The sequence below is a fragment of the Anolis sagrei genome, chromosome 1, assembly GCF_037176765.1.
Source record: "Anolis sagrei isolate rAnoSag1 chromosome 1, rAnoSag1.mat, whole genome shotgun sequence".
NCBI lineage: Eukaryota > Metazoa > Chordata > Lepidosauria > Squamata > Dactyloidae > Anolis > Anolis sagrei.
In genome coordinates, this window is record NC_090021.1 from 209,706,058 (window position 1) to 209,731,289 (window position 25,232).

The window sequence follows — 25,232 nt, forward strand, 5'->3', positions numbered from 1 at the left end:
AGAAGTAAGGAAAACAAATTCTGAATGCAGACTTTCCTTGTCCATTTCATTCCAGAGCTTCTTTCTAACAACACGTTAAATAGAATAGTTTTCCATGACATAATTTTCTTCTGTTAGTTCCTCTTCATCTAGGAAGTACCATTGTTCAGTGGTGGTGGCACAAATGCTACTGTGAGCAGGGTGAAGACACTATATACAAGTTTAAAGGAAGAGGAAAATAAAGTATCAAAGACATTTGACCGTCTTGTACAGTTATTAATCCAGGTAAAGTGCTAGACTCTCAACTTTAACTGCAACAAAATGTCATCCACTCCAGCTAAATATTTAGGGTCAATTTCTTTATACTCCTCCCTCTATTAATCTCTTATCAGGGCAGGACTAACATTAATCCAAGTTTTTCCTTTACTGATTTTTTCCCTCCTTCATAACCTTGGACTGTCACTGCAACCTCTCATCTTATTTTTCACAGCCAAATGATTTGGGAAAGTGGATGATAAAATGTAATATTGTGAAGAAAGTTACATTTGAATTATCCTCCAGAGCATCTGGTTTTCTGTGTGTTTGAACACACAAAGATACACACGTGTGTGAGTGAGAGAGAGAGAGAGAAGCTTCAATTATGCATTCCCTTAACTGCAATTTGATGTGGCAGAAAGAGCTATTTTGCCACAATTGCTTCATGTGCCAACCATGCCTGAAGTCCTGTTACTTTTTTCTTATTGCACCCCTTCCAAATCCTGCCTTCCCTCAACCATTTTTTAAATCCCTAACCCCTTAATCCCAGCATAGTCTGCTACCCTGCCCCCCCCTCATCTAGTCTACAATTACCTTCATTTTAAATTACTATGAAAATATTTCTCCAATATTCACTTTGTTGAAAGCTGTCATATTTCTTTCAATTGTAGGACATTGTGACCTTTCCTCCTGATGGACATGGCTTCTCAACTCTGTTTATGGTCTTTCTTATTCTGTCAAAGACAGGCCAGCACAACTCTGCCACTTTTTTGTATGTTCTTCCGCAAACTCTCTCAATGCCATGATTTGGAAAAATGATATTAGGATCTAGCAAGTTGGTAGGGAAAAAGTATATGTAAGTTCTTGCTGTAAATCTACTCTGTAATGGACAAAAGAGGGTTCACAGCTTCTGTGCATAGGGAGCCCATTCTTGCATCTCAGGACAAGAATGGTAAGTGATTCCAGCCAAAACACAACCCAACTAACCCTGGACACCCAGCCTTGAGCTCTTACTCTCCATAATTACAGTTCCAGTAAGTTTGTCCATCCTGAAGAAAGCCTCTTTTTGTAATTTCTGTTTTGTTTTCTTCTTAGTTTATCCTGACTCTAAGGATATCTGCTCTCCCTTGCTGTGCTTTAGACAGAATAGAACGAAAGAAACCTACAACTTTTTCAATTATCAGCTTTTCAGTTCTCACTCTAATTCCCCTTCCTTTGCTTCCCACAAAAAAGCTGAAATAACCGCCATACAACCTGCTGCTTGGTAGCATCACTTTTCACCCTTTCTGTCTCTCTCCCTCTTGTCTTTTGGACAGCTTTCAACAGTTACATGCCGTTTTGTTATATTTTGTCAATAAAACTCTTTTCTGGGAAAGTGGTGTTCTTGCTATTGCTGCCTCTCAAGTATCTTATGAGGGCACTATGTTATCCATCCTTTTATTTTCTTTGTGCATTTCAGTTAGCATGCTAGTCTCTGGACCAACTCTTTTCAACAGGCAGCAGCATTTTCTCCAAAATACCAGAGAAAGATTTGCAGTGTCTCTAATTCATTTGAACTAAATAGTCCTTAAAGGATTTATTGCCTAGAGATGTGACTTTGCAGATGTGTGTTGAAACCTATTGTTCAAGCAAGTATGATAACAAGAGTTATCTGCCTTCTCCCATTCCATTAGAGACTACGAGAGTCTGTAGTGTTCGGCCTATGAAGCTGATGACCTATGATAGCTCAATGAACCTAACATGGGTGAGGTAGTTAAATGGAAGGCCTAGATCCTGTCCTTTTTATAATCCAACTGATCCTCTTTCAAATGATATCCAGAGTATACATAGAACTGCTTTTCTTTCATTTATAGCCAAAACCTCAGAACAAAAATAAATTGTTAATCTGAAGTTCACCTTTATATTTGTGCCAATATCCTATATTGAATATGACACCACATTTGTCATGTAAGTCTTGCTCTCTTGTAAATGATATATTTATTAAAAGCTTTTCTTTATTGGATTTTGGTGCCCACTAAACAAACCTTATCTATGCTCTAGGAAAATCATTATCCTTTATAGCCTGCACTGCCTTTCGGAAATGATGCTTCTGTGATCCAATTAATCTATTACAATATTCAAAGACAAGGATCCAGTAGACAAAATGAAGTTTGCTCTCCCAGTCTCATTACTCAGTAGCGCAGATCTTGGACAGCACAGACCCACATTATGTCCTACCTGATAAATCTTCTTAGTGATGGGGAAAAAGCAGAACTTCTGATGCTTCTACAACTACATTCCCTATGGCTTAAGGGAAGACTATGATTGTGGTAGACAGACTGAGAGTGCAACAGAAGACACACACTTTCCAAGTGAGTAGGCAGAATGAAATGGACTACGATGGGGGAAATCAATATTAGTATGCAAAAAAACCCCTTGAAATTTGAGTTCTTTTAATAAATCTCACTGTTCAGTCATTATAAATCAGTTTGGTATTCATCCCCTCTTTAGAGGAGTACTGGCTGAACACAGTGGTACAAGACGGGCAATGGAGTTAATCGTATTCCATCAGAAGGTGTTATTGTCAAGCTTGTAGTATATTAATGAAGTGGAGTAGAAGCAGAATGCAGGGAGGAGCAGGGGGGTGAGGTAGGTTTCCAGGTAATTCAGTGCAGAAATTGGGGCAGGGGAAAGGTTGAAGAATCTGGGTCTCGAGTGACCTTGATTTTGCATTTGCAATGTATTTACTGTTGATGCCTTCATTTAACAAGGAAATGTGCTCTTGTTTAATAAGCAAGGTGTTACAGAGCCATAAAGCTTTAAATGGCCAAAGGAAAAGCCATTTACTACCTTTATTCTATTCCTGAATAAATCCCCAAAGACAATACTCACTTTGCGTTTTGCAGAACCAGCTCTAACAGTTCCAATTCCTCTATAAAATGTTAAGCATTAAAAACAAAACAACCTAAAAATATTTATTTTCTCACATTAACCTGCCAAAGGAACGGAAATACTTTTCTTTCTCTGCATATCATTGAAAAGAATGTATATTCATCTTTAATACTACACTAAACAAAGATTATTTTAATAGTGTTTTATCTTGTATTTGTCCTCTTTGCATTTTTCCTTTCTACCTGAAAGCAAAAGATCTAGTCATTACCCTGTTGAGACTGCCATCATAATGGGACCACAATTTTGAATTCAAAAGATAATTTGTTCCCGTTATGAAAAAAAAGAGCTCATTAACATGTTGTAAAATCAATAAAGTGAATTTTGCCACAATAAAATCCTGTTAAGACCTAGAAGCTTCCTTCCAAGTCACACTTTGCAGCTTAGTTTTTGAGTAATTTGGGGGGGGGGGCTGACTGTACAGGTAGGGAGGAAATGTCATGATGGCACAGACATAACAACAGACTGAATAGCCTCTAGTATGCAAGACAGCTATGAAATATTGCCCAGAGTGCAGGAAAACAGGTTACCTATGTGCAGATCTTTATTCATAGTTTCTTTTATAGAGAGATCAAAACATGACACCCAGTCAAGTGAATACAAATAGTCTTCTGCATACAGAAACACAATGCTGGATATTAAAACCTTTGCAAAAGATAATTGGTGAAAGATAATACTAAAATGAGACTGTGTGTTTGTGTGTGTGTGTGTATGTGTGTGTGTAAGAGAGAGAGAGGCTGAGATTAATTATGTCCCTATTAATTCTAACTTCTGCTCGTATCTGTAAAAAAGAAAAACACAGGGTGAAAGAAAAACTTTACTCTGTGCTTTGCTTGAGGAGCAGTGTTATGTTTAGCCATATATCTAGGTCCCAGATCTAAAAATAACTTCCTCTTTTTTTCTGACCAAGGGAACAAGCAGAGTGTAAAGCAGATTTATTGGCGGTCTAGCAGATTTTACATTAAATTTTCTCATGTTACATTCACAGCCAGTAATTGCTTCATTCCTTGTTATGCTGCTCTTTCAGCTTTCCTTCCTTTTTGGTTAGTATTGCTATTTTCTATAGGCCATTTGCTTTGAAAGTGGATTGTGGAAACAATAGACTTTCTAAAGATCAGAACAACAGTCCCCAAACAGCTGGACAGTTCTGACTTTCAATCAAAAGTGGTCAATTGTGACGTCCCAGCATCTCTCCCCGCTGACTTTGCATGTTAGGATTAATGAAAGATGAAATCCAACAACATCTAGAAAGCCACAGTTGCCTACCCTGACCTAAATAAAGCATTGGAAAAGCAATATTCCAAAACTATCAATTTCACACCTCCTGTTATATTTAGTACTTAAACTGAATATTCACTGAGATCCAACAAGCATTCAAAGAGGCATCTTTATATAGTGGGCAAGTAAGGAACACTGCTTATACAAATACATACACACATACATTTCCTGATCTATGTAGTTGGCATACATGAGTTGGCATGTATGAGTGAACCACACAGGAATAACAGTATAAATATGAATTGGCAAAACCAACTCTGAGCCTGATGACGTGGACAAGATCCTGGGAGCAGTGAGGGCGACCACATCAGCTTTAGATCCTTGTCCTTCCTGGCTCTTAGAATCAGCCAGTACGCGCTTGGCTGAGTGGTATGAGAGGATTATAAATGCCTCTCTGAGTCAAGGACATGTACCATCCTGCCTGAAACAGGCTATAGTGAGACCAAGCCTGAAGAAGGCTTCCCTTGACTCAGCAGTTTTGAATAACTACCGACCAATCCCAAACCTTCCCTCCTTGGGCAAGGTTCGGGAACAGGTGGTTGCTACTCAGCTCCAGGGATGATGATGATGATGATGATGATTATCTTTATTTGTACCCTGCTAGCATCTCCCGAAGGACTCGATGCGGCTTACAAAGGCCAAGGCCTCAATAAAACATAGCATAACAAATACACAACTTAAAGCAAAACAAAAACAATTAAAGCAATATCAAAACAACAAAAACAATAAAAACAATACACCAAAACACTATAAAACTTGGGCTGGGCCAAATGTAATGGATTCTTGGACCCATTTCAGTAAGGTTTCAGGCCTGACCACAGTACTGAGACAGCTTTGGTCGCCTCGGTGGATGATCTCCGCAGAGAACTTGACAAGGGGAGTGTGTCCTTATTGGTTCTCTTGGACATCTCAGCAGCTTTCGATACCATCGACCATGGTATCCTTCTGGGTCAACTCTTGGGAATGGGTCTTGGTGGCTCTGTTCCTTCCTTGAGGGCCGTACTCAGTTGGTGAAGCTGGGGGATGCTCTGATCCCTGGCCATTCACCTGTGGGGTCCCGCAAGGTTCCATTCTTTCCTCCATGCTATTCAATATCTGCATGAAACCACTGGGCGAGATCATCTGGAGTTTTGGAGTTCAATGCCATCTCTACGTGGATGACACTCAACTCTATTACTCTTTTCCACCAATCTCCAAGGAAGCCCCTTGGGTCCTTGACCAGTGGCTGGCAGCTGTGATGTGCTGGATGAGGGCTAACAAACTGAAGCTTAATCCTGACAAAACAGAGGTCCTCCTGGCCAGTCATGGGACTGATCGGAGCATAGGGTGGCTCCCTCTGAGGACACAGGTCTGCAACTGGGGGGTCCTTCTGTATTCCGCTTTGACACTTGAAGCTCAGGTGTCGGCGGTAGCTGGGAGGGCCTTTGCACAGTTAAAATTCATGCGCCAGCTGTGCCCATACCTCATGAAATCTTATTGGTTCTCTTGGACATCTCAGCAGCTGATCTGGCCATAGTGGTCCATGCCCTAGTCACTTCTAGGTTGGATTACTGCAGTGCACTCTACGTGGGGCTGCCTTTGAAAACGGCCTGGAAACTACAGTTGGTTCAAAGATCAGCAGCCAGACTACTCATGGGAGCTGGTTATAGAGAGTGGTCAACCCTCCTGTTTAAACAGCTCTACTGGCTTCCAATAAGTTCCTGGTTCCAATTCAAGGTGCAGTTCATCACCTATAAAGCCCTAAATGGTTCAGGACCAGCTTATCTCCACAATTGTCTCTTCCCCTATGAACCAGTATGTACCTTGAGATCATCCAGAGAGGCACTGCTCTCCCCACCCCCGTCATCTCAAGCACGGTTGGTGGGGATGAGGGAGAGAGACTTCTCAGTGGTGGCCCCCCGGCTCTGGAACTCCCTCCCTAGGGAGACAGGCTCCCACTTTGTCCTCCTTCCAGAGTTAACTGGTTCTTGCACTCCTGTAAAATGTATTGTACTCATTGAATCTGTACCTCAGCTATGTTCTTTTTTCTCAGCCATATTGCTGTTTGTTGTTTATAATTGTGTTGTATTGTTTTTATCTGATGTTTTTTACTGGTAAGTGTTTTACTTGCGTGTTTTAATTGTAACTTTTGGGCTTGTCCCTTGTAAGCCACCCCGAGTCCCCTAGGGGAGATGGCTGGCGGGGTATAAAAATAAAGTTGTTGTTGTTATTATTATTAGTAGTAGTATTAGTATTAGTATTAGTATTATTATTAGTATTCCTTACCCAAGAAAACCTTATGATATGGGCTTGCCATAGATTGATAGCAACTTGAAGGTACACACTTACACCTCTCACACATATTAGTTAAGAAAGTAGAAAGTAGAAAGTAAGAAAGTAGATTTGTTTCTGGGCTTTACTTCTTTAACAAAACATTAATACCAGAAAGAGAAATAATATGGATTTCTACTAGAGATGTGTGATCCATTTAAAAAAAGGTTTAAAATCATTACAAAATGGGGGGGGGGGGGATTGGCACTTTGTTTCTACAGTATTTCTAAAGTATAGCTAATGAAAAATGTGTTACTATAACAAGAGTAACGAAATTCCATTACTATTTTGTTACACTAATTGCGCATAATTACTGTAATTGGGGAAAGTTCAGGGGTTCCCTTTTCCCTCATTTTTAAAGCCAATGGAGTGAAATTTACTACAATGGTAGCATACATTTACCACTGTCCGCCCACCAAATTTTGGAACATTTCATTTATCCACAAATTTTTGGGGAATTTTCAAAGTTGGTATAAACTACATTAAAAAAAACTACAAGAGCTATCTACTTGAATTTTATGTGTAATGAACAAGATAGCCAGGGTATCAATTCTCAGAAGTTTCAGAAAGATTCACACATCTATACATTTTTGGGTTTAAATTTTTTTTAAAGTTTAAAAATCCCCCTAAAAAGCTCAAAAGCAATCCCCATAAATGTCTGTCATTCTTTATGACAAACAACCACATAACTTCAGCTTAGCACAGTTTTATACTATAACTTACTTACTTTAGTCCCCTTTGCAGATTCAATAATTTTATTTATTATTATTATGGCTCCAAACGACTAGTGCCATTGGGGCTTTCTGATGCTGAGCACAGCATTCTGGGAAATGCATTTTTGGTCAGGGTCTTTTGCATTTTCTGCCACAGGGTCCCTCGCCTTCCCAAATTACATTTCTAAAAATGCTGTGTTTTCAGTCTCCTGCTCATTAACTTTGGTAGTTCTGCCCCAGTGCCTTGCCTGTTGGGATGATGGGGCTAAAGAAAAAGGATTGGTTTTTAAAACACTTTGTATTCTCTTGGCTTTACCAAAGTTGCTTCATGCTTATACTGAAAATTAAACTGACCTTGGGAGGCATCCAAATATTACATTATTGGTGAGTGTTTTGATTTTTAAATTCCCGCACAACCTTTCCTGCATGTTTGATTCATATGCACAAATTTAATGAATTTGATACAAAATACAAAGAGTAACGACAATTTTGCACACCTCTGGTTTCTACACCACATCAAAGATGAGCAGTTCATCTTTTTTAAGTAAGATTTTTTTTAAACTAATAATACACACCAATTAAATGAAAGTCTTGAATAAGTAACCAAAAGGATTGTGAACCTGAAAAATACAAATGCTTCTTTCAAAATGCATCTCAGAATGATTTTTCTCATTTTGCATCTTTCATTTTTGGTTTGATTTCCATTCTGGTGCTGAAACTCTTAGATCTAAGCTTTATCAATATGTCAGGTGAGTGGGCGAAGCAGGCTAATATGCTTTCTTGTTCCCTTTCTATGTTGCTATTCACATATGCTCATAAATGAATCTAGGGGTAGCTGTTTCCCTTGCATGTTGTAGATAAGCACACACAGCTGCAGAATAGAACCTCATTCTTTCCCAGATTAAGCTCTATTTCATTGTTTACTGCAGATGTGCTACTGCAACTGTCTTCATTATCCTCCCAGTGCCAATGGTGCAATAAAACATCCAACTAGACAGAAGACAAGAAGATGTGTGGATGGACTGGGGGTCTCATAAAAAGACTTTGTAAAATGGAGCTTTTTTAAAAAATCAGAGGCTTTGCTAACTGAGGTGTGCCTATATAATTCAACCTGTGAATAGCCAGTAATAACACAAATATATCATTCACATCTAACATAATTGAATATATATAAATGTGAGGACCGGCATGCATAACACATCTGAAGAAATTAATCTCAGATCTGTTCGATGTGAATAATCTTTCAAGAATATATTTAAGTAATATGCATTTTCTCCTTTTCCAACACAGCCAGAATGTGGCCTTCAAATTACCACATTTGTCTTCCTGTTGTAGATAAATATAGTCTAACTAGAACAGAACAGCAATCCTATAAATTTTCACCTGACAGAAGAAAAATAAACTCTGCTGCCAACCCACTGAAGTTACACGTTCCTAATTATGATGGTCCTGCTTGTATTCTAATTTGGCAGGGCTGAAACAAAGCAGCAATAAAAAGGCCACATTATAGGCTTCTCTAAATTGTCACATACTTTCATTTTACAAATACCATGGATAAAGAGTAGCAAGGGTTTGAAACATTTGTTTTAACAGAAATGATACCAAATCTATGCATGATTTTAGCAATACCGAGTTCCTTAATCACAACAGGGGATATGGATCTTCTATGCTGGGGTGCTTCCAGAGAGCAGGTAATTGTGGGTGAAAACAAGAATAACCCTTTTCACCCCAATTGGAATCACCAAACCCCACCCCAAACCCTTTTTTTCCTCCCGGGTGTCTAGACGCTATCCTGATTGTAATCAGGATAACAGTCAGCCACCCCTCAACCCCCAAATTTAGGCCCTAAAACTTATCTGAAAGCAGCTGCTAAGCATGGGGGCCTGCTTCAAAGCTCCCTTATCCATCCTCCCATTCTCATGTGACATTTTGGCACACCAGGAGAATTTTGCAAGCTGGCCCCATGCCTGGCAGCTGCTTTCAGGTACGTTTTAGGGCCTACATTTGGGGTCTGGGGAAAAGGAGTGGGGCTCCTGGAACCCAAAAAACAGAGATGTCTGTGTGGATTGGGCCTGGGGTACACATGATGTGGTCCCTGGGTTCAATCCACACCTGCTAAGGCCCAGATCTTACCATAAGATCCAGATCTTACCTGCTGTTCAATTCATCTTACCAGGTGTTTAATGGTTCCGAATTAATTTGGTTTTACCAGAGGCATCGTTTGGATGACTCAGGTAAAACCTATACAGCTCCCAAGATATGGGCCTGCCTGGACAGGCCCCTGGCCATCCTTCACATGGGTCACTTATGATATCTGAATTAATATGGCAGGATGTGCCAGAGGCTATATCAAAAATGTTCATGGTATTTCTAAATACAAGTTCACAATTTTCCACCACATGGGTCTGAAGGTCCAGTGAGAAAGAATTCCATTGGCAAAAGAGCAGCCAAAAATATACATTTGAGGTGCACACACACATATTTTACTTAATTTTTTTGGAAGCAGAATGCTGTATATTTCTGTTTTTCAATTACTCCTCCAAGTCCATACGGTCAAATCTCAGTCAACAAACCCTTTGACTATGAAAGTGATTTTTATGAAGGGTTTCTATGGCCCTCACTATCCCATTGCATTTTTCTTCTTATTCGCTGTCTGTATGCTCTCCAAAATCTATTTTAAAAGCATAAATCTGTATGTTTGGCCACCAAATGGGAAATAACAAGAGATACAATGCATTTTGGAAGAAATCTTCTAGTGGTCTCTAGAAACTTCGATTTGTTTTTGTTTACTCCCACAGGTTACCTCATATGGGTTACCTGATATGGGTTTTTAAAAGGTTACCTGATAAGGGTTTTTGAAATTTAAAACTGATAGTATGCATGTGTGAAATGAAACAATCAGGTCAGGTTTATCTTGGACTATTCTTTTGTGTGTGTGTGTGGTATAAGAATCCTATTCTTTCCATGCTATTTATTTCTCTGTTACCACATTTTCTGTTGAAGATGGAGTGCTTGGGAATGGATCTATTTCATTAACTGAAATATACCTGTACTACTATTATGGTTACTACATTTTCATAGTGCATTGATTTAAAATTGGCAATGTATTTTATTTTGTAACTACTCTGGGGAACATAGTTGTACCACTGTCATGTACTGATTATTTCACATGAAAATGAGAGTGGCGCATTTATTCACACCACCTATGTCCTTTTTCCCCCCCCTCCATTTTCTACAGACAATTTGACAGGTAGCATCAGCCCACATTTTAATCAAATTCTGTACTATCAATCCTTTGTAAACATTTGGCTCTGTCCATTGCAATTACAAATATTACCATGTAACTGGCATTCATTGCTCTGAAATCAAAAGGACCGATCACTGATTTACTTTGACATTAAAAGACATTTGTAAAGGTGCCAAGTTTACTTTGGCTTCATATGTTAGCCTAAATAGTTTATGGCGATCCCAGAACCCAACATTGCAATTAGTTTTGTGATCTATATTTGGTCATATATTACTGCCTGTATTAAATCTTCTTTCTTCAGAGCTTTAAAACGTACTGCATCCCATGCTTACTGATCAGCAATCAGGGAAGGAGAAAAAGCAGGAATATTTGGATGAATAATTCTACGTTCTAAAGTATCTTATTTGAGATTTCAAAACTTGTCGGGGAGGAATGTTTCAAAATTTTCTTTACTTACCCACAATATTAGCCATTAGTTCTACAATGCACTCATCTCCTAAAGCCCAAGGACGTTTACCATTGAAATGGCCATGGACACCACTAAAAGAGAGAAGACGTGAAATTAATACATGTCTCTTTGACAAGGCATTTAACAAGAAAAAGAACGCAACACTCACTATAAAGTTGAATGAATCAGCATCAGTGATATATTACTGGGTGCTGTCACAGCAAGGAAACAACCTGTCAATCATTGTCCAGTGTGGTCTGTATTATGAGGACAAAATGAAGTCAAAAGTCCTAGAATGAGTTGTAATGCTTCATGCTTTTTTGTAAGGTAAACAACGATATCTGCAATATTCAAAGGGCATATAACAGTGGAACTATGAGTAAACAACACAAATTTTAATTAATGTCCAGTAGTTTGTTACTTTTACACATAGACTTATCCCTCCATTTGTCCTGATCCAGCTGGACGGGGCAGGGCAGGAACAGTTGAGAAAAGATGAGATATGATTGTTAATAGCATCTAAGATACGTTAGTTATTTCATTGCACTTAGAGGATATTATAAACGTGGAAAAGCATGTTTACAGAATGTTAGCAAAGAAAAGAAAGGCTTGCAGAAGAAAAAGAAGAAGAAGAAGAAGAAGAAGAAGAAGAAGAAGAAGACTTTCAGAAACTATGACAAGCATTAGAGTAACCAATGTTATTGTCTGAAATTCCTAGTGCAGATTGAAAACTCAAGACAGTAGATGCTGAAGGAACTGTAAACAATTCAGATTGTATGACTCTTGCAATTAAGCCTAAGAGTGCATCTACACTCTAAAATCAATGTAGTTTGACACCAGTATAACTGCCATGGCTCAATGCTATGGGATCATGACAGCTGTAGTTTTAACAAGATCTCTCCTAAAAAGTGCTGGTGCTTCACCAAACTACAAAACCCAGAATGTCAAAACCACATTTAGTCATGAGTACTGAAACAGAGTTAGGAGGAAAAACAACCAACAACAAAACAGCTAGGCCAGTTGTGAGAACGTGAAGGCGAGAAGCTGTGAAGAAAGAGGAATGAAAATGGAAGGTGGTGGCATTCTAAACAAATTATCAAGGAGAGGGGAAGCATTGTGATGCCATTGCAAAGTAGTGAACACTCAGTAATAAAATGTTAACACTTTGATAAAGACACTTTGATAAAATGTTAACACTTTGGTCTCGACTTGAAGTACCACTGTGAAATAAGAGACCAGACATCGAAAATATGGAACAAAGGGTCGTTTATTGATCTTTATATTTAAACTGCACTCCTGGGCAGTAAAAATAACTTGGGGGGGAGCAACAAAGAAATGTGTCATGGCAGAAGGACAGGTATTACCCCTCGTCTACCTCTGGGTGAATCCAGGGGCAGTCCCCTTAATGGCTTGCTGACCTGGATGGGCCATTTGAGGTACTCTAATAATAATAATAATAATAATAATAATAATAATAATAATAATAACCTCATTATAGTGAGAAAAAAGTATGGATCATTGATGTTGCAATCCCAGGCAACAGCAGAATTGATGAGAAGCAACTGGAAAAGCTTACATGATATGAGGATTTAAAGACTGAACTGCAAAGACTCTGGTACAAGCAAATAAAGGTGGTCCCGTGATCGGCACATTGGGTGCAGTGCCTAAAGACCTTGGCCTGAATCTAAAAAAATGCCGCTGGGTCAAGCCAAGGTGGCATATAAGAGGACCAGAAGCAACAACCAGAGGCTGAATTGAAAGTGAGCAATTATGTGTGGCTCACCACATGGCATTTGTCTCTGAGGTGCCCTTGTAAGAAATTTGACAATAGATTCATTGGGCTATAGTGCATTGTGGCTCAGATCAATGCGCTGACTTTATAGCTGCAGCTGCCTCAGTTCCAGCACATTCATCTAGTGTTTCATCACTCCTCCTGGTTCCTGCTACCAATTTCCACTCTGACATTGTTCTGGTACTTCCACCACCTTGGTCTTGGTTGATGGGAAGAACAACTTTGAAGTGGCACTAATGTTAGGGTCTTGGCAGTGAAGGGGCAGTCTGGAGTACTTGATTTGCTGGGTTGAGTACGGTCTGGAGGAGCGTTTCTGGGAGATTGCCACTGATGTGCAAACTCAGTGGCAGTTGGTAGTGCAATTTCATTGAGACTAACTCAGTCCTCCTTGGGAAGGAGGAGAAGACCATGGGAGGGATAGCTTCGCAAGTATGGATGGGGAGATTCTTGTGGAAGGCTCAGCTGGAGCCAAGCATTGCCCAGAAGCTGCTTCAACCAAGCTTTGAGGAAGCACCTATGGAAGGCGTTTCTACTTCTCAGTCTGGAGAACAAGTGCAAGTGAGTTCCTTTGAGTAGGTTGATGAGAAGTTAAATGTTCCAGCTTTTGTAGATCTCCAAAGAGAGAGGTGCCGGCTGCACAGGTCCTTGAGAGTATCTGATAAAGAGCCAGCAATAGGTGGACTTAGGATTTAAGGAACTCAAGCCTAGCACCTTGTTGCTGGCTGCAACATCAATTCTAGAAGCTACGACCCTGGATTCTTGTTATCTTGGGTTTCCTGACCCCTGCACTTACCTTGCATCTCAGATATGGATTCTGATTCAACCTTGTACTCTGTCTTTTGGCTTATGACCTTGGAATGGACATTTGACTTTTCTACTGTGTTATTTTGTTATTGTTTGCATTTCTGTTGGACTATTGACTTCACCTTGGACTTTGGATTAACGCTCAGATAGTATTTGTAGCCTAGGCTTCTGATACCAGTGGTGCTGAAATGTGTTTGGCACTTCTGGGTGCTCGGAACTCCCTCCTGCCACTGTAGTGAAGGGTATCAGTCTGACCCATCCTGGGGCTGATCTGGCATACATCATGCCAGTTTGGCCCTGGGATAGCAGATGTGTATAGGTCCACCCTTTTCCCTGTACTCTTCAGACTCCAGCAAGGAGGAAGGACAGACCTTTATCTTGCTTTAGCAAGCAAGAAGTAACCTCCACAAGAAACATTATAGCAGGGCAATTCAAGAGAAAAGGCATTGTCTGCATTGAAATATGATTGTCTTATTTTGCAACATATTTAAAGTAAGGTGCTTTGAAAATCAGTTATAGTAAATCTACTACTTCCAAATGAACTGAATTTCCAATTACTTGGAGACCACCTGGTCATAAAGCTTTCCTCATGATGTAATGAACTCTAAAAACAGGTTTGTTATTTCTTCATACTCCTATTATCAGAAGTCTGTATAAAGATAAGGTGCATAATGTTGCACACCAAGCCCTTTGCTCCTTTGCATCAAAGTAGGTAAATAAGCATAAACACCTACCAATATTACTGATATTATCACATCCAGCCACTTTCTTGTTTGCTACTGTAGTAACTTTCTCCTCTTCTAGCTGCGGCAAGCTAATGAAAGTCTCCTGGAACCAGGGACATGTAATGGAATAAAGAAAATCTATGTCATTTCTGCCTTAGGCAATAGCCTCCAGGGTCTTGTGTTTGCTTTTTCCAGATTGGAAGAAAATGTGGCAACTGCAATTATGTCAAGGAATTCAGGAAACAGAACCTGCTGACAAGGTTCTGTGGCAAGACCTGGCTAATAATGCAGTAGAAGATCTGCATTGCATATATATTATTTCCATTCAATAATATTAATAATGTGATGGAATTATATTATGCATTTTCATTGTGGTAAGATTTAGAACATGACCTTCAAATAAACACTCTAATTTTCCCCTTGTCTTTTATGGAAATCACAAACAGGTAACTTTTTATCTTCTCCTGATCCCCGGAATCTTCTCCTGATCCCCGGAAGTTTTACGTTTTATATAAACATCTGTACAGGGAATTTGACAATGAAACTTGCAGAAAAGAGATTAAAGGAAAAGGCTTTACTTTAAAAAACAGGGCATAGGACAGTAATTGCCAACTGCATAGATGGAAGTATTTACATCTTATGAAGCAATAGTCTACCAAAACCAAATGAATTTCACGCTAGATTTAAAAATCAATACTTTTTGTGACATTTCTGTATAGAATAATGAAAATTGCAATCAGATAAAGGATACTTAATTCTTAGTCACTGAATACAAAACAATAGCTCTGAAAATAAATGGGGAATTGACAAAATATAACACTATAACAGTATCAGATACGTTTTACATAAGGATGTTTTTGTAAATTTCTTTTTTACAGAAAGAAGTTAATGATTTTAGCATTTTCTACTCACTGCAAGATAGTTGTAGAAAATTACAATAATTTATGGCTTATATGAAAAAATAAATTTGCACATCTACGTTTGCACAGAAAAGAGCATTTTCTGCACAGAAAACAACTTTTCTGTACTGAACAACATTTTGATGACCAACCCTGAAATACCAAGGCCAAACGTTTGCAGTTGGATCAAGTAAGGGTAACTTTATTTCTACATATTCACTATTTAAGATTCAAACATAGAAAACAAGCAATGGAGGGGGAGCAACCTGGTTGGGAGTCTTAGTTGGGGCAGGTATCTACCTTGACAAACCTCTGCAGTCTCTCCTCGGGGGGAAAACATGTCCTGTGTCTGAGGCTCTTTGGGTTTGCCTCTTAAAGAGGAAGTGCACAATACCTGCTGGAGTCCTAACAGACTTAACTCATTTTTGGCTTGTTTTTTTTTTAAAAAAAAATTAAATAACTGGTAAAGGAGTCTCTTTCACACATATGTATTCAGAAGAAAATTCTCCCCTGGGGTGAAAATACCTGACCCTTTATCAACATCAATCCATTATATTGATGTTGCTCACCACAGACAGTTTTATTTTTCAAGGCAGACTTAGAGAACATTCTCTCCCCCCCCCCCCCCAGTAAGACCCGGAACTCAAGAAGGGAGAGCAAACCCCAATATCAGTCCTAAGGGTAAACTCTTTCCCAGGCCCCAGAGTCTGCCCTTCACCCAAACAATGCAAAGGTATATACCAACTTTCCACTCAACAGAATTTCTTATGCATAAATGTTTCTCTAGACACATAAAATTCTATTTTCTGTACAAATAAAACTATATGTATTCATTTATATCATCCCAAACTACAAAGATGTCCACTTGGATTCTGCTGGTTGGACTTTAATCAACCTGTTCTTCAATCACGTATTTAAATATTTCAAAATAAATTATCCACAATTTTATGCAACATGCACCAGACCCAATCCTCATTTATTTGTGACTCCCACTCTCAAAAGTTTGGGAGATACATTAACCAATTTCAGGAGTACAGAGGATGAATGGACTTGGAATAAGTGGAACCTAGAAAAGTACCATAATTTGACAGGCTTTTCAAAAGGTTTAGCTAAAACCCCGTATTTTTTTGTGGTTGCAATTTGCTTCCATATCAGACCAAAATATAGTTTTTCAAAATGGATGAGATAAAAAAAAAGAGGCAATCTCATAAGGTAAGAATTTATACATGGTTTTGGCCTACTATTGATGATAAGAAGAGCTGTGTTATTGTGCTCCTCTAAACAAAGGTTGCTACACTTTTTTTATCACAGTATTTGTTGCTATTTCACAGTAGCCTTGACCACAACTAACTAAAAAGAAGAAGCGAACTGTTATATAAAATAATAAAAATATATCAGTAAAGTGTTATGGCCAGTATATTTCTTAGAGGTGGAGTCCTCCCGTTGCTTACTGGCAATGCAGCATAGGTCTATTTTGTCTCCTTGTTTACCAATCCCAGATATATCCCAATAAAAAGCCATAAATGATAACCATCTTCAGTCACTTCTGACTGCCACATTATTTAGCTAGAAGCAAAAGGTCTCTGACACATTTCTCAAAAGCCTTTAACCTTCCACATTTTGTATTTGTATTGCATTTTCTGTGCTGACTTTTCTAAATATAAACTGCTCTTCTGTGACTATTCTATTTAAGTTTGGCCTTATTTTGACATTTACTTTTCTTTAGGTTTTCAGAAATAACAGAGCAAATCTGTTGTGTGCTTCTGATATTTTCTTCAATAAGTTTTGCTGGCCTAAATATGGTAGTGGTCTTTTTGGTGCACTATGCCCCCTTCTACATTGCTCTATAATTCAGTTTCTGAATCCAGACTATCTGCTTTGAACTGGATTATATGGTAGCATAGACTTGTATAACCTAGGTCAAAGCATATAATCTGGATTCAGAAAGTGGATTATATGGCAGTATAGATCCAGTCTATCTAAACTAACCTACTTTGGTACAATCTCATATATGGAAGTTGGAATTTTTCATCATTCACTCTAATTCAGTTTAGTTATTTTAGTTGTCATTGTTAATGTTGTCATTGACATTGATAAAAACAGCATTGACTAACACGTTGGAGACAACATAAGCCCCAAGGTTTTGATAAATTAATCAAAATAGGGAAAACATAGGGGTTATGCTTTTTCTCCAAATATTTCATCATATGGATTTCCTATTTTCAATACTTTAACATGGTGAAGGCTTCTAGTAGGGTCACCAAAGGTGGATTAGCACGGGTGGGCAAGAGCACTTCCAGCCTCCCCCTCCCTGCCCTCCATTCCTCCTCTACTTTGGAGCTTTTCTCCCCTCCCTTGAAAGAACTAAAAGAGGGCTTTGGGGAGGGGAGAGGAGGTGAGTGGGGATTCCTCCTCCAAGGGCCTCTGTTGGCTGTTGGAGAAGGGAGAGGGGAAAAGGCTTCAGGCCTGCACCGGAGCCTTTCTCCAGTAAATTGAGAGGAAAACAGATGGGGGAGGGAGGGAGTCTGGCAGTGCCATCTATTTCTCCAAGCTGCCTGAGCCTGGGTGGGGGGAGGGATTGCTTTGAAAATAGGCACTGGGATCATGGAAGGTAATCCCAGGAGTCTGTTTTCATAGGCCCCATATCTCCAAAGACCCAGACATTCAGGAAAGGTCTGGATCTTTAGAGGCTTTTTTTAAAACCTGGATGAAACTGAGTAAATTCAGTTTACTCCAGTTTGAAACAGATTAGCCTGAAATGTCATCTGGATGCCTTAGGCTAATCTGTTTTTAGCTCGAGTTTTAGGGCTCTGTAGGAGGGCCTTAAGGTACATGCATCATTTTCAGTATCTAATGACCTGAAAAGAGAGGAACCGGCAGTTCCAAAAGTAAAGAAAGATTAGAAGCTCCAGCAAGAAAGCTAGTATATATACAGTTTGACATCACTTTAACTGACCTGGCTCCATGTTATGGAATCCTGAGAGTTGTAATTCCTTGAAAGAGTAAGCACAAGAGCTTGCAAAAATGCAACTCCCAGGATTCCTTAGAGGATCTGCTTTACCTAATTCTACTGTAGCAATGTGTGCTTGCTTACAACAGGCAAAGTAACAGCAGCTGTCTTCAAAACCACTTAATGAGCATGCATAATATTGCTATAGTAGTAAAGATAGTCTGCATTACCAACTTCTCCACCATCATGCTGAAGAAGCATCTCTCTTGGAACGTGACTACCAGAACAGAAATGTAAAGAGAAGTGGTTTATTCTAGTGAAAGAAAAGTGAAGGAGTGATGACATTATTATGTCCCATTAAAGTGACAATGCGCCTCTAGGCTTTTATAGGCACACCATTCTAGTCTGGACGCCCATTGACAAATTCCAGACCCCTGACACTAATGCTTCACACCATTTTGGCCAAGTATACAGGACATCATGACCTAGGACTAAAGACAGGCCATACTCCCTAGATACATACACTGTTCCTACCCCACTGACCATGTATGGACATTACCCTTGAAGACAGGAAGGATGACATCACCTATAGCTGACCTCACCTGTAGATTACCTCACCCTTGAGAGTCCAACCAATCACTTGGCAATTATGTAATCCCCCACTGTTGCTATACAGACTTTGCTGAAGAGCACCAAAACCCATATAAGCTGTGCTTAGACAACAATAAAGTGCCATCATCATTCACTTCTACACCCTGCCTCCCGCCTGGTCATTATCGCGTTTCAACAGAAAAGCCCTCACTGGGAAGAAGCTTTCAAGTGGTCTCTGGAATATTCAAAAATGTTTGTTTACTTGTGCAAGGCGTGCCTATCCTAGTTGTTTCCCTTCATATGCATATCTTGTTAGTGGAGTGTTGTGTGGTTTCCGAGCTGTATGGCCAGGTTCTAGCAGATCCTCTGAAGACACCAGTCACAGATTCAGGCAAAACATCAGGAGAAAATGCTGCTAGAACATAGCCATAGCCCAGAAACCACACAAAACCCCAGTGATTCTGGTCATGAAAGCCTTTGACAATACATTATCTTGTTAGTTTTCTTTCACCAAAACACCTATCCCTATTCTTTCCATGCTATTTCTGCTTTTGGTACCTAATTGTCACTTAAAGAACCAATGCCCAGGAAGACATTTATTTTTTTTATTTAGATATATATGTCATGCAAAGCCTGATTAAATAATATCAATACTATTTCATGGAAAATTTAATGTAACTATAATTTAGATTTATGTTATCTTAACAAGCAGAAGAGAAAGGAATTGAAACATTCTATCTAGTCATCCAGAAAGAAAATGGTCACACACCAAAACAGGACATGCTCGTAATCATTGATGCCTAGAATTGAAAAGAATGAATCAAAGTAGAAAGGATCATTAATGGCTGCATTTTATCACCCTGTATTTTTATAAGTAGAACATATAATGCATTTTATCACCCTGTATTTTTATAAGCAAAACATATAATGGAATGCAGGATTAGGCTTAAAGGGTGGAAGAAACATCAATAATTTAAGATATTCAGAGGATACAATATTAAGAGCAAAAAATAGCAAAGGCTTGGAATATCTATTGATGAACATCAAGAAAGAAATCACAAAAGCTAGATAACAGCTGCATAAAACCAAAAAACAAAGCAAAAATAATGACCACTAAAATTTATATAACTTTAAAATGGGTAATGAATTCCTAAAAATAAACATTTTCCATACCATGGTGCAATCATTCATCATTAATCATGCCATAGTCAGGCTAGATAAAATCTTCAAGTGCAAAGATATATCACTGAATGCCACAATCAGAATCATCCATGCCATAGAATTTCCAATTTCTCTGTACAACAGTCAAGAAAACTGAGAGAAGTATGATCAACTAATTTGAAATGTGATGCTGGAAGAGCATTCTGTGGATGCTAGAATTAGATTATTGTGTTGGGAGACAATAGCCTTTTAGCAAATGGGTCAGTGGTTTCAACTCACATTATTTTTGCTGAAAGCAAATGCCTTGGAATACAGTGACTCTTGTTCTCATGACAGCTACCCTGAAATTTCTTCATTTACTACCAAGACTAGAAGTAGCTGGTGGTTGATGTCAATGGGGCAGCAAGTCCACTCTAGGGTTTAACCAAAGTACTGACCTGCTTACAATTGAGGTCCATAACTTTGGATTACTCCTTTAAAGTTCAGAATAAAACCCACAAGAGATTCAGCACCCTTCCTGCAACCGACCCAACTGTCTGTACTGCAGCACAAACACGGTTGTGGAAAAATGAGCCAATGCAAAAGTAGGCTGTGTGAGATAAAATACTACTCAGCCAGGCCTCATTTAAATCAAGAAGGAAGCTATTTAACTTTAACCTTTTGAATGAAGTCAGCCATTTCCTTGATCTAATATGATAATCGTAGAAAAAAATGGACAGTATAGCAATTTTTTAAATGGCTGGCAAAACTGCAGAGCTTTGCTAAATTAACAACAGTGGGACAAATGCTAATCAGAGTTCAAATGTTTTCACTTCTTCATTTACCTTTCTGTAATGGTGGGAATCATGAAGCCCTTCACATGTTGCTGGACTGCAAGTCCCAGCAGCTCCAACCAGCATAGCCTGATCAACACCTGAGGGGCATGAGATTTCTATTCCTCCTTTGTAGTAATCTAAAAAAAATCTGCTTTTGAACATTGGAAATAGCATCACATAGAGATACCTTAAAGTAGTATAGTTTATGGTGTGGTAATCTTCCTTGGAAAACAGACATCTGACTTTAAAGAAATGTATTGTCTGAATAGCTGCAGGATTGCTCTGGATTCTGAAGAAATGATGTAGTTCACACAAGTGTTGTTGTTGTCATGTGTCTTAAGGTAATTTCCAACTTATGGTGACACTAAAGCAAACCTATCACAGGGGTTTCTGAGACTTGGGGCACCTCTACACTGACCACTTAATGTGAATTGAAAGCATCTCAAAGACATGGATGTGCATTGGAAGCTTCAAACTGAGATAAGCAAAATCACAAGTTATTCCAAAAGGGGCTGTAATGTGTGTAGGTGTAAACCACATTGAATGGTAAAATCAATTAAGGGATGGATACTCTGGTGATCCACACATTTGCATTGAGGCAGGGTACTTGGGTAAACAACCAAATCCTCCACAGCTGTCCCAGATTATGGAACTGGGACAAAACTGAATATTCCAGTACATATAAGTACTACCCAGTTATAGTCCATTTCCTGCACTGGATGTGTGATCAGGTGCACATTTGATTGGCCTTCTCCTCTGCTACTTTATTCCACATTACTCTGTCAGTGTAGCAGTGTAGAGTTTGTGATTTGTCCAAGGTCACCTAGTAGACATCCATGGCCAGGTAGGGATCTGGACTCTGTTTTAAAAAGTCATATTCCTATCTCAAACCACTATGCCATGTTGATTCCAAAACTGCTCTCCCTACTTTCTCTCCCTGTCCCAAACATTAGAACCATAGAGATGGAAGAGACTATATGGACCACTAGTCTAACCCTGTACCATGCAGGAAATGCTCAATCAAAGCACCCCTGACAGATGGCCATCCAAAAGCCTCCAAAGAATGAACTTCCACCACACTCCAGGGAAGTGAGTTCCACAGTAGATGAATGCCGATGGCCCATAAAGTCTGTAGATAGCAAACAGGTCAAAACTCACACCAGGCATGCTGCCATATGATTTCCAGTGACAGAGAGATGGATCCAGGAATTCTTTCATGATATTTGTTTACTCTTTTAGGAAGAATGACTATTTTCAAGATAGATTACCTATCTCTTTCTGCCCTGGAACCATCAGTTTTAAAATCCACCACTTGTCAGGGATTAGTTTCATTTTACTGGCCCCCATCTAGTCCATTACAGCAACCAGGCATTTATCCAACATCTTGATAGACCCAAGTGACTACAATGACAAGGCAAAGGAAAGATGAGTGTCATCAACATACTGGTGGTATCAAATTCCACATTTTAACAGAATATTCTCCTACTGAACCTCATCTTCCAGATAAATCAATTGCTTTTCTAGCCCTCAAAAAAGCATTTTCAGTTATCTACACCAATAGGCACTACTTACATTTTAGCCCATTTGTCAAGTTCTTCATCCAAGTACATTTTGATTTTCTTTGGCTGAAGCCCAAGAGAGTTTCCAGCAAAGTAGATGCAGTCGTCATTTTCTTTCACTAAAGCTAAGTTGGCTGAAGGGGAAAAAAATAAAATAAAAAGGGTCTTTAAAAATAATCATTCAATCCCATCAGCACAAAATATTCTGCATTGAATATAACATTCATAGCTGATGAACCAAAAACTTGACTACCATCAACTTATATTCCTGAAATAGACCTTAAGTACAGACAAACAGGAAAGTATAGTATACTCCCAAGGAATATCAGGTGTTGTAGGCTATATATCAGAGAAAATAACTAGCAAGAGTAAGGCTGCATTTTGGAGAAAGTTCCATATCATTCTGAAATGTCCAATATGCTTTTAGAATGTGTACCAAAGCTCTGTAATATTCAGGAATGGTCTAAAAGATTAATACAGTACAATATAATCCCCATATCTGTGGGGGATATGTTCCAAGACACTCTGTGGATACCTGAAACCATGTGTAATAGTGAATCCTATATTTTGACTATACTTGAGCCAGAATCACACCATAGAATAGCACTGGAGGACATAGGCTGCATCTGCACTGTAGAACTAATGCAATTTGACATCATTTTAACTCAATGCTGTGGAATTTTTGTTTTGTTGAGGCATCAGCACTTTTTGGCAGAGAAGACTAAAGGCCTTGTTCAACTATATTTCCTATGATCCCATAACACTGATCAATCAATCAATGATTTATTACGGTCTTTGACCAGCACAGTATAGAATGGGGCACCGGTGCCCAAGGAAGGGATCTATGTGGTGTCAAACTGCATTAATACTACAGTGTAGATGTACTCCTAGAAAGTCCCACAAATACTTCCAGAGAAACCATTGATATTGAGTTCATAGGCAATGAGGTCAAACTGCATATTATTTTAAAAGGCAAAGAAAAATCAGCAAATACTCAAACATTAGCTGGAAAATACACATCACATGGAAGTGGCACACTCTCTTGGGTAAAACAAAAAACTGTATACATAAAAACTAGCAGTGAACGTAGCCCCCAGTGGCGCAATGGGTTAAACCAGGGGTCCTCAAACTAAGGCTCGGGGCTGGATATGGCCCTCCAAGGTCATTTACCTGGCTCTTGCTCAGGGTCAACCAAAGTTTGAAATGACTTGAAAACACACAACAACAGCAACAACAACAACAATCCTATCTCAACAGCCAAAAGCAGGCCCACACTTTCCATTGAAATATGAATAAGTTTATATTTGTTAAAAATTGTTCTTCATTTTAATTATTGTATTGTTTCTAAGTGCTTTTTGCACTACAAATAAGATGTGTGCAGAATGTATAGGAAATCATTCATGGTTTTTTTTCCAAATTATATTCCAGCCCTCCAACAGTTTGAGGGACCGTGACCTGGCCCTCTGTTTAAAAAGTTTGAGGACCCCTGGGTTAAACCAGTGTTCCGGCAGGACTGAAGACTGACAGTTCGGAGTTTTGAATCCAGGCAGAGCACAGATGAGCTCCCTCTGTCAGCTCCAACTCCCAATGCGGGGACATGAGAGAAGCCTCCCACAAGGATGGTAAAACATCAAGATGTCCCCTGGGCAATTCTCTCATACCAGAAGCAACTCGCAGGTACTCAAATCGCTCCTGACATGGAAAAAAGCCTAGCACTTCTGTGTCCATCTGCATGGTGAAACAAGATGGAAAACTACTATGAACTATACCGCCAGCAGTTAAAATATCAGTTTAAGGTTCTTCCAGGACTCATCAGATCTATACTTTTCAGTGGCTTTTTAAAAGGTAATTTCAGGGTTTATTATTAAAAGGTCAAACTAAGAGCATGGAGAACCGAAATGCTGATGCACATATAAGCAGGTAAAACCAGTCTTTTTCTTGAAGGGACTGTAATTCTATATAAACAGCAGCAACAGTTAAGGGGGAGAGAAGAAAAAAAGGTGTGCAGATGGATTACTTTATAGTCTGAAGTCCCTAGAAATGTAATTAATACATATATTTTGTACAATCTTTTTGATGGATAATACAAAGGATTAGCCCATTCCCTATGTTGGAAGTAAGTGTATTAAAATTTAAGTGTTTGTTTCTACTTTTATCATGTTGCCATGATGAAATGTAGGCAGCCAAGTATCCCTTGCACAGAGCAAGATAGCGGCTGAAAATGTTTTCCACTCAATAGAGAAAATAGTAAGATACCAAATCCGTAAATCAGAGGTCAAGAGAAGTGATTAGCCTTTTTCATCACCTTTCCTTTCATATACTGCCGTGTTCTATTACAGGTCATAAGGGATAGTGTTCCATTTGTGGAAAGAGCACATGTTTACATCTATCAACCTCTTACAACGTGTGCCACAATGTGTACAAGTTGACAGCTTGAGCAAACATATTAAAATTTACATAAAACACTTATATAAAAAAGATGTAATAATTAGTTTACATTTGGCCAAGGCAATTTTGTTTTAAAGCCGTAAGAAAACAGATTAAATAACTCTAAGCTCTTCAAACTAGGTTTTGTGACGCTACTTTGAACTCAACCACTAATCTTGCCAGAAGTAAGCAGTGACAAAGATAACTTCTTAATTAAAGCTCTAAAGGAGTTGGGGTTTTTTTTTTAAGAGAAAAAAACCAACTTAAATCACAACAGCAGTTTCAATCAGATCTTTATTACGGAAACTTTCCCTGTTTTTCATCAGCTTCCTTTTTAAAATGAGCAATAAC

At 38.9% G+C, this 25,232-nt stretch overlaps 1 protein-coding gene across 3 annotated transcripts in view; it reads right to left on the bottom strand.

Moving 5' to 3' along the window:
• Positions 1–25,232, bottom strand: part of KYNU (kynureninase) — a 114,451-nt gene that overhangs the window by 72,318 nt on the left and 16,901 nt on the right. For all 3 annotated transcript variants that reach the window (XR_010910417.1, XM_060776206.2, XM_060776202.2), the window contains exons 3-4: positions 22,468–22,588; positions 11,168–11,250 (exon numbers count right to left, since the gene is read on the bottom strand). Coding sequence is in view for 2 of the 3 variants with exons in the window: in XM_060776206.2 (XP_060632189.2) it covers positions 11,168–11,250; positions 22,468–22,588 (204 nt within the window). In the remaining variant the exon portion in view is untranslated. The remainder of the gene's footprint in view (positions 1–11,167; positions 11,251–22,467; positions 22,589–25,232) is intronic.